The following is a 17,646-nucleotide window of genomic DNA, read 5'->3' on the forward strand; positions in this document are numbered from 1 at the left end:
AGTTTACATATGAAATAATACAAGATTCAAAAGGGCATGTTTAGTTGGTGAATTATAAGGTACTTGTAAATTACTAGAATTGTGTCTAATTTTATCAAATATGTCATTTCAAAGATTTAAAAATGTTTTTGAATTACTTTTAAAATGATATTCTTTATTGTTTTTATGGTCCTTTAAAACTTAAGACATGATTTCTCCCTCACCACTAATGATCTGTTTTCCTGTTCACGCTGAACACTTATTTTGTTTTTTCCATGTGTTTTAAATGGAGATGAATTAGCAGGGCTATTTTGGTTAAATGGTATTCTCAGCTAATAACTCTGTAGCTCCTTAGTCAAAACATGTCTATACATCATTCATGGTGTCAGCCAAGCTCTGTGAATAATCATTTTTAAATTAGTAGTGGTTGATAAATAAACAACTTGAATACAAAACATTGCTTAATAAAAGATGCAGTAAAAACCTAGTCCTATTTTAAATTGCTGTTGTTTCTTAGCACAGAATGGAAGAATAGACTTTTTTAAAATTGCCGGTTATAATGAGGGGGAAAGATTTCCCCTGTGGATTGTAAGTGCTTTAACAAAGCTTATATGTTAGACCAAAAACATTTAATTTAGAAAATCCTATAAATAAGAAGTTTGTATTTTGTTCTTTATTATATTGGCATGTAATATTTATAATAGCTTATTTTACTATGACTCTTTATATCCATGTTGAAAATTGAATTCCTAATTTTGAAATATTTTTATTTTTGACTTTGTAATCTGTTTTGTCAATATAGTTTAAAATATACATATATATACATATATATGTATTTGCTGAATGTGGTATGGTTTGGGGATGTCTTAGATTTTGAAAATTGTTAGTTGATAATAACTCCGCATCCTTTTGAATTTGAGAAGAAGCATGTGAAATAGGTGAAGCACTAGTTTAAAGGTCAGTTATTGTGAATAAATGACCTTTGACCCCTCACCTAACCGATCAGACTTGAATTTCTGTAGAAATAAGGGGGTTGGACTAGTTTACTATCTTATTCCTAAGAGTCCCTGGAAGCAGAAACACAGAAAGCTTCCTTTCTGTTTCATAGGAGGGATTTAAAATCATTCAGCAATAATTTATATTTTTACTTTCAGTATCTTTTATACTTTCATGCAAATTGTAGCTTATAAGGCTTTGGAAATTCAGAACACTGTCAGCAGAATAATGAGCTACAGACTATGTTCATGTCAATTGAAATAAAGGATGCCATCATATTATTAAAAGGGATAAAAACGAAGTGAAGATAACTAACATTTATCAGATTATGGCCAGGAGCGGTTCCAAGTATGGCGTTGTGTTACATCACAGTTCTGTCTTATAGGTAATATACTGGAGTCTTAGAGAACTTGAATTAGCTGCTTAAGGTTTAAAGGCCAACAATAATGGCAGAGCTGGGATTCAACTCTAGACTGAATGACTCCAGAGACACCTCCTCCCCTCATAACTATTAGGCCAAACTGTACTTTTGCCCTTCTCTCCTTCTCAGCATGCCTCTCCCCCTTTCGCTTTTTAGTTAATTTTTTTATATGTAATTATATGAAGAAAAAACCTCTAAAAGAAAGTACACTGAAGTTCATCGGATAGAATCAGTCAGACTCTAAAACGTTATTTATTTACTGTTCATAGAATTTCAAACCACATCGTATGATGGAAAGATCATGGGAGTTGAAATCAAATCCAGGCTGTATTATTTATCAGATGTGTGACCTTGGGCAAGCATTTCAATTTTCAAGGCTACCATTTTATAATTTCTGAAATGCTGCAAATACGACTTGCTCTTCTCATCTCAAGGTTCTAGATGATTAAGTATATGTGACAGTAGAACTTAATTGAAAACATACTATAAAGACATGAAGGATTTTTGCTACAGAATACCCAGATTATCCTTATCTTGACATTTGCTTTCTCCAGCTGCAAGCAGCAGAAAATGAGAAAGTGAGGTGGGAACTAGAAAAAACCCAACTCCAACAGAATATAGAAGAAAATAAAGAGAGAATGTTGAAGCTGGAGAGTTACTGGATTGAGGCTCAGACGTTATGCCACACGGTGAACGAGCACCTCAAAGAAACTCAAAGCCAGTATCAGGCCTTGGAGAAGAAATACAACAAGGCAAAGAAATTGATCAAGGATTTTCAACAAAAGTAAGCAGCTTCTAATGACTAAAGAATAGATGTGTGCATCTAAAGAAGGTGTATATCCCATCATTTTGTAACATTTAGTAGAACAGAAAAAATAATCGTGGTTATCCCTTTAAGAAGCATAGTTAGAAAGCATAGTTTTGGAAATCACTTCTATGGTGTTTTCATGTAAGATAATATTTTGTTTATTTTACAGTTTTTTGGCAGTCGGTTATCTCTGGATTTCTTTTTGGTAGTCATTCCTAGTAACTATGAAAACATTTAAATTTCTGTCCTTTTCGAAACAACTCTGTGACCAGGAAGCAAGAAGCCCAGTTGAAGTCACGCACACCCACCGTACATACAGAGAGAGCAGCAACTGGGCCTTGATGAGGCTGCTTCTGTCTCTGTTAGAATCAGTAACTGCAGAATTTTCCCACTTCAGATGGTGTCAATACTGACTAGCAAGACCCCCTGCCCTGCCATTTTCTCTTTCTCAGCTGTGGAGAGAAAACACAAGGGCCTCAGTCCCCTGCAGAAGGAGAGTCCCGGCACTACACTCTGCTTTTGCATTTCAACAGCTCTTTCCACACTCATGCTGCTTTGCTTCCCTCTGTTGGATTTTGGTGTCATTTCAGGGAAATTTTTACGGAATTTTTTCAACAGTTTACTTCTGGCCAGTTAGAACAACAAAAAGCAGTGCCGGTACCCTTCCCCACGCCAAGCCTTAGAAGCTAAGTGTATGCATAAGATGCATAATGTCTCTGTCATTTCCTATCACAGAAAGAATGTTTTTAATATTTAAAGGAGATTGCTATAAAATGTTTGTTAAAAAGGGAGAAATTACCCTTTGTGATCATGAATTCAGTACATCACTATTTTAACCCTTCTTGCCAAAAATATTATGCCTAATTTTATTTCATGAAACAACCTTATAACAAGCATTGCCAAATTTTCAGGTTGTAGTCCAGGCTCTCAAAATGGAGATATTTTCTCCCTCTCCCCATATTATCCTCAGGTGTGTAGGCGACAGCTCCCCTCCTCCCCCTTGCGGTGTTTTTGACCCACCCAACCCTTCACCACTGTCATTCACAGAAGGAAAATTATAATTATCTTTTGTAAACTCTTACCATCCAGTTCTATCAGCTTACTAAGCATATGACTTTGTAAGTGTGGAATTATAACTACATGACGTGTAATTATCTCCACTAAACTTACCCAAGGTGGGTCATTAGTCCAGTAGCTTCTCTCTAGACCTGTCTGGGTGTTCTAGAGTCAGGAGTTACAAATGAAAATCACAGTAAGCAGATTCAAAGCATTTTTCCTTACTTTGAGATCCATTAAAATATTTTATTTGCTTTCATTACTAGATACCTTTTTTTTCTAACTATGATTGAGTTTTGTCTATTTAAATAGCTGTCCAGTTATTTATCCCACTGTGCCATTTATTGCTTCAAATAAGAATGTTCCCATGTTTCCTCATTTATTGGGTATCTGATGCAATCAGATCTTTTGTTTTCTTCTTAAGAGAACTTGATTTCATCAAAAGACAGGAAGCAGAAAGAAAGAAAATAGAAGATTTGGAAAAAGCTCATCTTGTGGAAGTTCAAGGTCTGCAAGTACGGGTGAGTTATGTGCTTGGGACTACTAAGGAATAGGATGGTTTTACTTAGTACTTGGAGAGGAGTGCTGGCTTAGAGTTTCATGGATGGATTTTTTTTTCCCTTAGATTAGAGATTTGGAAGCTGAGGTGTTCAGACTACTGAAGCAAAATGGGACTCAAGTTAACAATAACAACAACATCTTTGAGAGAAGAACATCTCTTGGTGAAGTCTCTAAAGGAGATACCATGGAGAACTTGGATGTCAAGCAGACATCTTGTCAAGATGGCCTAAGTCAAGGTTTGTTTAACCTACCGCAAAAATTGTTTTTAATGACTGTAAAATTTGGCTTTATATTCTTCTTTTTCCTTCCCAGAGATTTAAAAGTTGAAAAATCTTTTCTGCCATGGGAAAGAAAAAAAGGTTTATCAAAATAAGAACCTATTATTTCTTTCTTGTTTTATCAAAACTCAATGATTTCATGTAAGGAAATAACAAAATTGAAACTTAAGGCAAGCCAAGTGTTTTTAACCATCATAAAATTGATAGACTTAATAAACTACCTTAAAAAAATAAACTACCTTAAAATGATAGTTCGCCCCATTGGGTGAAGCTATACTACTTATGTATTAATAAGTAAAGCTTACGATTTTTAAGTTATTAGAATGAAGATCTTTTTCCTAACATCAGAAGGCTGATTACCTACTTCTGGTACTTGGAATTCATTGGTACTTGGAATTCATTGAGTCAAGAAGTTCTGTATCGTTTTATGCTTTTACCTTGGTGTCCTTATATACACTTCCCATTCTTTCCTGTCAAAGACCAAATAAGATCGAAACGCTGGAAACATTTTCTGTTGTAAATGTTTGTCGTGTTTTACATACCTACCATAAATCAGTCACTTACTTTCTTGCGCAGACACACACCCATACGTAGTTTGTGTGTATATGAATGTGAATGAATGTTTTAATATTTGTGGTATATTTATAAATTAGAAAATGTATAAGAATTTATCAAGATAAATACACAGGAGTATATAAAACCTTTGGTTTCATCTTTTAAAGTTTGTACCTAGTGGTCCTTGGAAAAAGCGAAAATAAAACAATGTTGTGAATTAGCATTGTCATCTTAGGACAGACAGCTTACAGTCGGTGATTTGCCATGCAGTAAAACTGTCACTAATGACCTATTTAATTCTTTGATGATCTTTCTCACATATTAAAATGTCTCCAACGAGACTTTCCTGATACACAAGTGCTCATTAACACAAGTTAATGAACTTTTAGAACTAAACTCGTAGCCATGAAAAATGAAAAGTGTTGGACATCTTCCTTCAGAGTGAGATCTAGAGATTTGAGACCAATTTACTGCATTTATATCTTTTTGCGAGGCTTTCCCTTGATAAAATATGACGTGCACACGACGCCTCTTGGGCAGCTCTAAGAGGAGTATTAGGCACCAGCATCACCGCTAACCGAAGACCTGTGTGTCTTCGGGAAGGTCACTCAGCGTCTCTGGGTTGGCTTTACTCTGTATAATATAAAAATAGTAACGCATCTTTTTTCTTCACACCAATATGTGTTTTGAGGTTATATGACTTAGTCCCTGAGGTGAATGAAAGCAAATTTATTAGAGCTTTTATAGGATTCTGGTTTTTGTATCTGGAACTCTATAAAGATTGATTTCTAAAGACAAATGCCAGAAAAAAATTAGTTTCTTTTTGAGTATTTTAATTAAATTGTAGTTTGTAGCAAACATGTATTTCTACTGTGGCATGCACCAAGTATGATCAGTAACCAGTAGTTTTCCAATGTTCAATTCATTTCTGTTCATTTCTTTCAATTCAGAAATCTGTCTCTTCTCAAACATATAATTAATGTTATTTATTAAATTATGTGACTACAGAAGATAAACAAACTATACTATTAACACGCTGCTTTGGATCAAAACCTTATATTTCTTCTGAACCCTTTTCCTATTCTACACCCTCCATTTTGCCACATAATTATCAGTTTCCCTAGCAACACTGTCGGTTCACAGTGAGATGCAGAGACTACTAATTCTTACTGAAACCAATCCATGCTTGTGCGGTTGAGGTAGAATCAGTCATCTTAGACATTAGCAGCATACATATCAAGCGGCGCTCTTCCAGTTTTGCTGCCGAGGACAGTCAGTGATAAATCTCCTTGAATTTCAATTGCTTGATCACATAAACTAAAATGGCTTGGTCAGTAGCTAGATAGGAATGCTCTGGAAAGCACTTTTCTAAATTGATCCTTTGCGTCTGTTGCTAGGGAACGCTGAAGACCTAGAGGTTTGGAAAAGGAAGTAAACTGCAGACCTGACACAGGCCATTTGACATTTCAAGATCCACGCTCCCCCCCTGCCCCCTCCCCCACCTTTCTGCAACAAGATAGGTACAGCCGTTGCCGTCAGTTCTGTTAGTTTCTGCCCCTTAAATACAGGGTCTTTTCTCCCCACTTCCTGTGGACTGTCCAGTTCTGACTTGCTTTCTGAGCACTGGAGTGTTTTATTGATAGGGTGAGTGCTTTAGCATATTTTTAGGCCTTAAGGCAGCTCAGCGAAGTAAAAGGATTATCATTTAAAGTCAATGATAAATTATGTTAGAATGAAATAGTGAAAGAAGGAGAAAAGAAGGAGAGAGTGAAGGAGGCAGAAAGGGAGGAGGAGGAGGAAAGGAAGAACACATAAGCAGCCATTTCTTCACAGGACTCATGTTCTTCCAGGAATGGGCTTCCCAAATGAGGAGGGATTAATTACATGACTCTCAACATTGAAGTATTGTAAGTGATAAAATCGTTTTCAGGCCATGCAGAAGTTTACCAGTTACAGTTCTATTTGAGCGCCATTTGTGTGCTTCTCTCTATAAACCAAGCCTATCCAAGTATCTCATTAAAATTTTGATAGAATATATATACAAATCCGTAACTTAATATCCTCTAATACATTTTTCTTATCATAATACATAAAAGAAATAGAACAGTTCTTTTCACCAGGAGCCATGACAAATCCTTATTAAGGATTATTACTTAATTATTAAGTTATTAATTAGCACTTATTTATTAAATAAAAGCATTATTTTTCTTGTGTTCTGAGACATGAAAAGTAATTATTTTGCCCTCCTGCCTTGTTTTATGTTAGTCATTTCTTTTTATTTTTTTTAAGTTTATTTATTTTGAGGTGGTGGGGGAGGCAGAGAGGGGGAGAGGGAGAGAGAGAGAGAGAGAGAGAGAGAGAGAGAATCCCAAGCAGGCTCCTTGCCATCAGCACAGAGCCAGATGTGGGGCTTGAACTCATGACCCATGAGATTATGACCTGAGCTGAAGTCAAGAGTCAGATGCCTAACCAACTGAGCCACCCAGGCACCTCTTGTATTTGTCATGTCTTAGTGCCTCAGTAGTGCTGGTCTATGTAAGAGTTCTCTACCATGTATCCAAGGGCCCTTAGTGACTAGAAATGTCTGTGACTATCCAGGTTTTTAAGTCAGGATTAGAATAAGAGCAGAGAACAGTCATGTTAGAGAGATCTTGGTAGAAAAGGGCTGTAGTCCTAGTTTGATTAAATTCCCTGGAGATCACTTTAACGACATGCGCTTCCTGCACTTCAGAAATTCCAGGATCCTTAAGATGAAACTGTTTTCATCTTCAAATATTTCAAAGGCTCTTTTGTGAAAGTTTATGCATATTCCATAGAGATAATGAAAGAAAGACTAAAACTAATTGATAAAAGTTACATATGAAGGCAGATTATGATTATCCTTCCTTGAGAGGTTAAAAGTAAGTTTGATACCTTTAGAAAAGTATTTTGAACCCTGAAAGCCTAGTGGCATACTGACTAGTGAGAAGAAAGATGGCTCCGGGGTAGAAAGAACAGTGTTTGTCCCTGCTAACTATACAACAAGGCATGTAACTTATAGGATAAAGGATGGAGAAGGTTAAGTATTTGGCATAGGACAAATACATACAAGATACATTTTAAGAGATGAGAAGGAGTTTGAAGAAAAGGGAAAAAATGAATAAAATTAGAATGATTTTTTTTTTTTCTGATTCATAGACTTTATGTTAAAGAATGAGACCTGAGGTTAAAGGTATGCTACAGGGTATTCTTGGACTAAAAGTAGGCTTTGAATACCTGAAGAAGAATTCATACTTGTTTCTGTAAGCACCATGACCCATTGATACTTTGGAGGCATAACAGGAACTGGGTCACTTATAGGTTTGTAAACGTAGTTCAAGTATCCCTGTGAATTTTGGGTGTTACTACCAAATGCTTCCTCTTTCTCATACACACTTACTCAACCGTTGGGCCACTAGAGAACACTGAATGTTATTTTCCCTAAAGTGTAAACATGGGAGATTATATAAAGCGTTTTATTCATAGTTCTTTAGTTACTTACCATTCCGTAGCTCTAATAAGAACTGTGCCAGAAGTCTTTTTCTTCACACGGAAGAAATGGACTGAAGGTGCAATATGGCAGATTGTAAGAAAGTCTAGACTTTCAGCATAAATTGTATCTGGAATTAATTACTGAAACCTGGGTGTCTTTAAAAAAAATTTATCAGCTACTTTCCAGGTAATTTAAGTATATCCTGGATAAAGGAGTATAAGGATATGAAAATAATACCTTCTCACTTCCTCTCCTTTCTTTTACACTTTTTCCACAAAATGGTTTGACTGTTGCAATAAAGCTCTAGATTTCCTAAAAGTACATCCCTAAGATGGTAGTCTGCACCTGAATCATGGACCCAGGACGCTTGGTCTGAAACCTAGGCCTTGTGGACATGTCAGTGGAACTCTGAGCCTGCTTAGATATTCAAGCCAGTCAATTCTCTGATCATCAGGCCCCACCCACATATATTTGCTTATTGTGAAACAGAGGTTAGCTTATTGGTTTGCATGGAATCTGATTTCTCTGAATTCAATCACTTCTTTGAAATGTACTCTGATTTAAATAAAGTCTTTATCAGGAAGAGCCAGGTAACCAGATGCCATTAAGAGTATCTACCTTTTTTACCCATGTGTTTTTATCCTTATACTTCATTCATATATTGTCTAGAAGTAACTTGGGGAGACACCTTTATATGACAGGATTGGATAAATTGATAGTGGCAAGATAAGAAAGAACAATAAGGGTGAAGAAAGAGTGGAACCAGAAATACTGCAGGTATTTATACCATGCTTATAGTATTTCTGAGGCAAGGCCTTTTACCTGGCTCTCAGCTTTCTAGTTGTCAGAAGGAAAGGGGGAAACCTTTGTTCATTACATCATTCACAGTGTTCCTAAGATAAATGCAAAATGCAAAAGTGATAATATTAATAACATCCTTAATTGGTGATTGTTATTAGGACATTTTCACACAGTGGCCTTCAACATTAGACTAATGGCATCACACAAATATATAATGTAGTGTTGTGTAAAACTAATTTAAATTATTGGGGAGAGGATGAATAAGACATGACAGTACTTAGCTGTTAATCTAGTGTGGTGCTCAGGTGCTCTTTAATGTATATCAGACAAATTTAGTAACCATGTTTAAAACTTCTAGAATGTATTACTGAGAGAGAATGTTAAAAAAAATCTCACCCTATAATTGTTTTGGTTTCTTTTGGTTTTGTCAGTTTTGCTTTATACATTTGAGATGATGTTAGTAGGTACATACACTTTAGAATTGTCGTATCTTCTTTGACAGATTGACCTTTGATCTTCAGAGAATGTCTCTATTTTTGGTAATTCACTTTAATATCTACTTTGTCTTATATTTAAAGACCTATATCAGCTGTCTTTTGGTTAGTGTTTGTATGGTATATCATTTTCTTCTACTGTGTACTTTCAGTGTTTTTTGTAAACAGCATATAGTTGTTTTTTTTTTTTATTACAATTTCTCAATCTCTTTAAATTTTCCCAATTCTTTATTTTTAAGATGCATTTAGAAAGTTGTTATTTATTTACTTATATGTTGAGTTTAAATCTAAGCTCTTACTATTTGTTTGTAATCTAACAAAAACATCCTTGTTATTTTTATCTGCTTTCTTGCTTTCTTTTGGGTTAGTCAAGTGCAGATGTTTTTCTCCAATTTACTCTTTTCTTATATTAACTTTTCTTCTTTTTGTGGATACCTACAGATATAGTTTAGAATATTTGCAGAAGAACGTGTCCTGAATATTCATTAATATTTTTCCCATTCAACTGATTCTTTTTTTAATCCTCAGACTTTATTGGTATGATTAAAAACATTCTCTTAAATGATGACAGAATTTATGAACATGAAAGAATATTGGTGACTCTCCCTTATAACCAGTATTTTAAATTTGAATATTTGATATTTGCCAGCTGTATTGCTAGTTCTTCCTTATTTTATTAAAAACAATCCATTTATTGGTTCCATGTGAAGTCCAAACAATTATTTTTTAGGGGAATGAGTCCCTACTGCAATTGGATATAAAAAAAATATCTTTCATAACACCAGAAACTAATATAACACTGTATGTTAATTATACTAGAATTAAAAAAAAAAAGTCTTCTGCAGTTGGAGTGTGACCTGCATTACTGAGTAAAGAGTTAATAAAATTCTTCAAAAAGTTGGGGTTTGGGGTTTTTTTAATTCTTTTTATACACTACAGGTGTCGTAGTTCTTAAATGAGCTTTTAATAAATACTGAGTGGCAATAAGTTAGAGTTTATACACCTTGGCAAATTCCTAGGGTATGGTTTTCTATGTAACTAATGGATTACAGGTCTGTATATTTAACAAACAGTTAAGCTGCAGATGGGGTTAATATATTTTTATAAGACTTAAGCTGTGTAACACAGTTTTGTTCTGGAATAGAGTTCCTTTTCTACTCTAAGGTAGGCAGAGTAAATACCCACTAGCTGGCCAGGATTCTCATCATTAAACAAACAAACAAACACCCTACTTATTCACAGAGATAAATACTGAATCCAGAAATGTATTTTATATACATTTATATATATTTGTATATAGTATTTGTATTTGTATTTAGAGGAGAAACATACATAATCATCTTCTTAGATGAAGACATTTAATGAAGTTGAACATTTATTCACGATCAAAAGTTTATTAAACTAGAACTTTCTTAACTTGATATGTGAAGCTAACAAGTCTATCAAGCATCAGATTAAGTGGTGAAATGTTAAAATCAAGAATTTCCTTTAAAAAAATTAAGAATACTGTTAACATTTCACTGCTTAATGTACTATGACCTCTTGTATTCAGTGTTGTCCTAGTAAGTACCAGACAAGCAAAAGAAGTAAAAGATGTAAGGAATAAAAAGAAAGAAGCATAATTATTATTATTCACTGATAATAAAATTGAATACATAAAAAATGTTCAAGAATGCAGATTTTTAGAATTAATAAGAGTTTAGCAGGATGGATGCCTCCAAGAATCATTAAATATATCCGTTAATTCTAACAAACAGAAAATGTTATTTTTGTACAAGCCATTTAAAATAGCAACAAAAAGTATAAGGTAGCCGGTATAAATTTAGCAAAAGAAGCTCAAGACCCACGATAAGACATTCAAGAAGACCTATATAAATTGGAAGAGTTAGGAAACCTCAATATTGTAAACATGCCATAATGCCATATTAACCTATAGGTTTCATTCAGTTCTGTTGAGAATTTGAACAGGGCTTTGTTTTTGATGTTTGGAACTTGGCAAGTTTTTTGGGGTTTTTTTGTTTTTTATTTTTTTTTAACATTTATTCATTTTTGAGAGAGAGAGAAACAGACAGAGTGTGAGCAGGGGAGGGGCAGAGAGAGAGGGAGACACAGAATCCTAAGCAGGCTCCAGGCTCTGAGCTGTCAGCAAGGAGCCTGACGCAGGACTCGAACTCATGAACTGCGAGATCATGATCTGAGTTGCTTAACTGACTGAGGCACCCAGGTGCCCTGGTGAATTGTTTCTAAAATGTGTATGGAGGAAGAGCCTGGCCCAGAATAATCAGGATATACTTGAGGAAGGATAGTGTGAGGGAGCTTGTTCTCTCAGATGCTGAGATTCATTATAAAGTAAAAGTGATTAAGGTAGTGGTGTAGTCTCAGTAATTGACAAATAGATCAGTACAACAGAGTAGAGTCCAGAAACTGACCCATTCATGACAATTTGAGACTAATGTAGAACTGACACTGAAGAATAGTGGGGAAAGGATGGACTAATAAATGGTGCTGAGAATATCGACCATTTACATGGAAAAAAAATAAAATTGGATCCAACCTCCTATCATTCATGAAATAGATTCCAAATGGATTAAAGTCTCAAATATGAAAGGCAGTATTTCAAACTTTTTGAAGAAAATGTAGGAGAATGTGTATATGATTTAAAACACAAAAATTCCAAATCATAAGAAAAATTTATTAATTTGACCACAGTTATATTAAGAAAACCTGATCATTGAAAGACACTATAGTATCTTTATAAAGAACATGGAAAGAGATGCCAGAAAATGAGAGAATATATTTGTAGCCCATTTAAGGAAAAGAGTGTTATCCAGAATATGCTCAGAACTCACAATGATCATAGGAAAACACAACTAACATAAAAGAAAAATGGACAAATACATAAGCAATCAATTCACAAAAAAAGAAAAGTAGACTTTGGTAAGCATTCAATCTCATTAGTAAAAAATAAAATGATTTGCAGGGCGCCTGGGTGGCTCAGTCGGTTGAGCGTCCAACTTCGGCTCAGGTCATGATCTTGCGGTCCGTGAGTTCTAGCCCCGCGTCGGGCTCTGTGCTGACAGCTCGGAGCCTGGAGCCTGCTTCATATTCTGTGTCTCCCTCTCTCTGACCCTCCCCTGTTCATGCTCTGTCTCTCCCTTTCTCAAAAATAAATAAACGTTAAAAAAAATTTTTTTTAATAAAATGATTTGCAAATATAAAATTTCACGGTAATATGTGATAGCCAGCACAAAAGAAAACTCATGCAACTATTTTGCTAAAGCAGTTTGGTATCATCCAGTAAAATGGAAGGTAGGCCAAGTCTGTGGCCCACTAAGTTTACTTCTACATGTATATATGCTTTCAGAAGTTCTTGCAATGTGTACCAAAAGACAGGGGTGCCTGGGTGGCTCAATCAGCGAAATACTTTTGTGAAATAACTAGGAGAAAAAACAGGGGCTACAACTAGAAATGAGGCATAGAGAGGGCTTCAAAAATACTAATTTTATTTTTTAGGCTTGATGGTAGGAACATGGGTGTCTTTTTCCTTCTTTTTCTATATGACTTACATATATGGTATAATTTTTATGTAAATAAGATATTTTAAAGGAGAACTTTTTAAGTAGCATAATTGAAAGGGAAGAATGAGGAAAACCACAAAAGATTTTTGGGGACTTATAAAATTTAAGGCTTAATAAGGGGGAAAAAGCCAACACCAAGCAGACATTTACAACAATAAGGAGGTTCCTAAGGTCACTGGACTCCTCCAAGAAATCATTTTATCCTGAGGCTGTAATCATATGTTGTCTTTGTCCTTTTTGCCTTTCCCTTAGCCCTCAATGTTAGTGGCTCTTTTCAGATACCTGTGGATATGAATCCGGGCTAGACCCCTACCACATTTGATTTATTTTCTAACAGAGTCCGAGAGTACATTAAGCATTCACTTTTAGCATTGGAACCCAGGATCTTAAAATAAGGTTAAAGGCATGATTAAAGCCAGAATTCATTAAATGGAAAGTCATTAAAAGGAAAGTGAATGCTTGCACTACATTATCAGGAGTGTCTTCTACAAGAGCATTAGATACAGAGCAATGAGGTAATTATTCCATGCTGTCACATTGTTTAGTTCTAAATTGGAGCAGGAGAGAATTCTGGAGTGGATTCAAGCTTGTTTTTATCATGCATACAGATATAATTTCTTGGTAAACTTTCATCATTTTCATTTTTCCTGAACAAATCATTTTCAGCAACTTTTAATCCCCAATAAATAATTTTGACCATGAAATATTATTGAGTTGCACTAATTAAAGAGTGAACATTCCCGGTAAATCACTATGGAAAATTTTAATGAACAAGCCAAATGAATGAGAAATCAATACTTATTGATTGTTTTCTGGCATATCATTAGAGCCAAAATCTGTTCTCTTAATCAAAAAGCAAAGCACCTAAATTGCCTGTCTAGTTTTTTGCAAGTTTTGCATCTGTCTTTGTGTAAGTCATTAAGACTTTTGTTGCCAAATCAAGGAGGCATTCAGAAGGAGGTATTCAGTTGCAAAATGACAACTCTCCTTGGTTCCTATTTCTCACCGCCTCTCTATAAGTTCACAGAAGTCACCAGACCCTTCAATCCAGTGAGGTATGCATTCGTACTAGAAGATATCTGAAGTTGTTTTGAAGAAAACAAGTTATTTTGTCAGAAAGAGCTTAAGCTTAGTAGTTTTCTATCCATTGTAGGAAAAGCAGACTGCTTTATATTTTGACTTTTAAATTTTGTTTGCTTGGAATCAAACTATAGGGTAGATTATGATCTTCTGGAAGTAAAGACCATTTTGTTTTGTTAATTTTTTAACGTTTATTCATTCCCCGCCCCCCCCCCCCCCAGAGACACAAAGCAAGCAAGCATGGGAGGAGCAGAGACACGCGTGCGCGTGCGCACACACACACACACACACACACACACAGAATCCAAAGTAGGTTCCAGGCCCTGAGCTGTCAGCACAGATCCCGATGCAGAGCTCGAACTCATGAACTGTGAGATCATGAACTGAACCAAAGTCGGCTGCTTAACCGACGAGCCACCCAGGTGCCCCATGATAGTTTTAACTCAAATGTGAGATATAGCACCTTTTCAGGGAAACTTGACAAGATAGTTGTATCCTGAAGTGTTTCTTACATTTTATAGACAGTGCTCTGGTTCACCATGAAATTCTCATCACATAGACTGGAAGATAATGTACAGTTATGCTGAGGTAAAAATAACTGTGAAAAACAGCCTGGGAAGTCCGGATGGGAGGATGCAAAAGAATATGCTGCCCGAGTGGTTTATGTATACAGTGCATGCTGGTGGGCTCCTGTGGTTTGTTCAGGGGGGGCCACAGATTTCACTTAAGCCATCTACCAGCCAAGAGGGAGACGTGCTCAATCAGGGTGTCACAGCATCTTTAAAATTAAAACGAAACAATGAACAGAGATTTCTGGAATTAGGACCAGAAGATTATCTTGCATGTATGGCTCTGAACAACGTCCAGCTGTATTGTTTCAGCAGTTATTAAATCCTTAGGGTTTTTTCTGTTAAGGCAGGACACTAATGTCAAGACTGAATTCCAGTGGACATGAAATAATTTTCTCTCTCAATACTGTACACTAATTATGTCTGAGAACCTACAGGAAATGTGACATATGAGGAAGCTTAAGAAACATTAGAACGTAGGTACATGGAAAACCCTATTGCCTGTGAGTTTTGTGATGACGGTAAAGGCCTTATGACCATCCAAAAAGTCACTTGGATATTTATTTTGGTTTTACAATTAATGTTTGATTTATTCAAGCTACATTATAAAAAATCTAGTTCCTTAAGTTTTTAAATTTGGTTTGCAAATCACTAAGGGATCTTTGAATAATATTTAGTTCCTGTTTATAAACTTATCTAATTAAACACCTATAAACATTTTAAATTGCATTTACAAATTTGTTATGTTTGATTTCCTTTTTAACTACTGTTCTTAGTGACTGAGAGTCTTTGCAAGTACTTAAATTCTCATGCATCTGTTACATTATGCTTACAAGTAGCATAACCTTTGAGTTTTCTTAAACCTTCTAATGCTGTACGCAATTAGTCTTCCTGTAGTTGAAAGATACTTTCCCATTAAGGAAGCCAGCAACTGTCATTTCAAGTAATTGAGGTTATTTCCTACCAAAGGCATAAGATCTGAATTCTTATACTAATCAAGGAAACTATTATATCATGATATATAATTGGGGGGAGGTGTTGCCTATGTAGCATGCTTGGGATTACTAAGTATATCCAGAGATTTTTGACTGAGAAAACTGGTTAGATTTTTGTAGGCCACCCTGTGAGAACACAGAAGCTTGTTTATTGTTGCTATGTCAAAGATGCTATAATTTCAAGAAGAGGACATTTACATGTCCCACCTTCCTAGACCCAGCTTAATGCAAATGACCTCATGGTTCTACTCACAGAAGGCCTCAGTTCCAACCAGTTTGCCCATTTGATTAAATTTTACAATTCTTTGAATTTTAGTACTTTTCTGTCGGATTCTAAAGATGTTTGACAGTAAAGGAATCCTAAGATATTTAATGCCTTTTCTTGTTACCTAAATATAAATTCTGGATCCTTTCATAGTCTCGGAACCAATGACTCTTATAAGAGTTGCAGATGATATTTGGTGGGATTTAGGTTATCTCACATAGTTGGTGGTGGTGCTTTTTTTTTTTTTTTTTTTTGCTTTGTTTTGTTTTTCTGAATTATAGCCACTATCTCTGTGGGCAGTCTAGTGGCATTACTAAGGAGTCAGGGGCAACAGAATTTAGACTTCTCTGCCCTCTTGAGAACAGGGAGCTAACTAAGTTAACTATAAGCTGAAGAAGGTAAAGTTGGATATCAGACTGCACTGGAGAAGCATTAAACTAAAACAGATAACTCAGTTATTAAGTTTCAAAGGTCATACAGATGACCTGTATAAAAAAGTAATTCTTTAATATTTTTCAAACATCAGCAAATGAAATGTACAGTTGATACAACAGTAAACTCGGACCTACTTAATAGATTAAGAAACAGCATTAATCTTCTACTACTTGTTCTGAAACTGGAAGAAATCAGCTTCCTAAAATTTCATAAATAGTACTTGGGGTGTAAAATTTATCAACTTTTAAGCAACTATAAGGAAAGCAACTAAATTAATAGAGTCCGGGGTGAGAGTTGGCCATGGGTGGGTTCTTAAGTAAAGTGCTGTCATAAGAGATGAAGTTGGTCTTGTAACTTGGTCTCAAATTACCATATCCGATTCAATACATCTTCCCCTGTGCAATACTAAAACAAAGTAGCAACTGGAAGCTAAGCCACAGGGCCTTCATCCGGCCAAATCATCTGGCAGTTAGTAAAGGAGCAATGCGGGCAAACAGTCTCCATAGATGTCATGAAAGACCAGCCTTCTCACACAGGGCAGGCTAATAATCGCCCGGATTTTGACAAAGTTTCCTGGGCTAATAACAACATCTGGGAATATTCAGTCCTGAAACACTAGAGCTCTCAGATTAGAATGGAATGAAGATGGGGCACCTGGGTGGCTCAGTCAGTTAGGTGTCCAACTCTTGAATTTGGCTCAGGTCATGGTCTCACCATTGATGAGTTTGAGCCCCATATCGGGCTCTGTGTTGACAACAGGGAGCCTGCTTGGGATTCTCTCTGCCTCCTCTCTCTGCCCCTAGCCCACTCATGTTCTCTTGCCCTCTTTCAAAATAAACAAATAAACTTAAAAAAAATTAGAATGGAATTAAGATGTCTATAAAAAATGAATGTGTGTTTTTTTTTTTTACTAATTTTAAATGTGTAAGTAATATATAAATGCAAAAAATACATATGATACCAAACATTTTAACATTTACAAATAAGATAAAATTACATTGACCAAGCTCTCCAAATCTAACAGCTTCTTTGAAGGTAACCACCATCATCAGTATGAAGTGTATTTTAACAGTTCTTTTTCTGTTAAATCATATGCATATATTTACCATTGGAAAATTATTTTATGTTGTTCTGTTTAAAGTACTTAATATGAGGGGCGCCTGGGTGGCGCAGTCGGTTAAGCGTCCGACTTCAGCCAGGTCACGATCTCGCGGTCCGTGAGTTCGAGCCCCGCGTCAGGCTCTGGGCTGATGGCTCAGAGCCT

The 17,646-nt window shown here is 35.6% G+C and overlaps 1 protein-coding gene across 15 annotated transcripts in view; it reads left to right on the top strand.

Moving 5' to 3' along the window:
• PPP1R9A (protein phosphatase 1 regulatory subunit 9A) overlaps positions 1-17,646 on the top strand; it is a 330,692-nt gene that overhangs the window by 270,684 nt on the left and 42,362 nt on the right. For all 15 annotated transcript variants that reach the window (XM_045494829.1, XM_045494836.1, XM_045494827.1 and 12 more), the window contains 3 exons: positions 1,951-2,180; positions 3,685-3,781; positions 3,886-4,057. In XM_045494829.1, the coding sequence (XP_045350785.1) occupies positions 1,951-2,180; positions 3,685-3,781; positions 3,886-4,057 (499 nt within the window). The remainder of the gene's footprint in view (positions 1-1,950; positions 2,181-3,684; positions 3,782-3,885; positions 4,058-17,646) is intronic.

The sequence above is a fragment of the Leopardus geoffroyi genome, chromosome A2 (assembly GCF_018350155.1).
Source record: "Leopardus geoffroyi isolate Oge1 chromosome A2, O.geoffroyi_Oge1_pat1.0, whole genome shotgun sequence".
Taxonomy (NCBI): Eukaryota; Metazoa; Chordata; class Mammalia; order Carnivora; family Felidae; genus Leopardus; species Leopardus geoffroyi.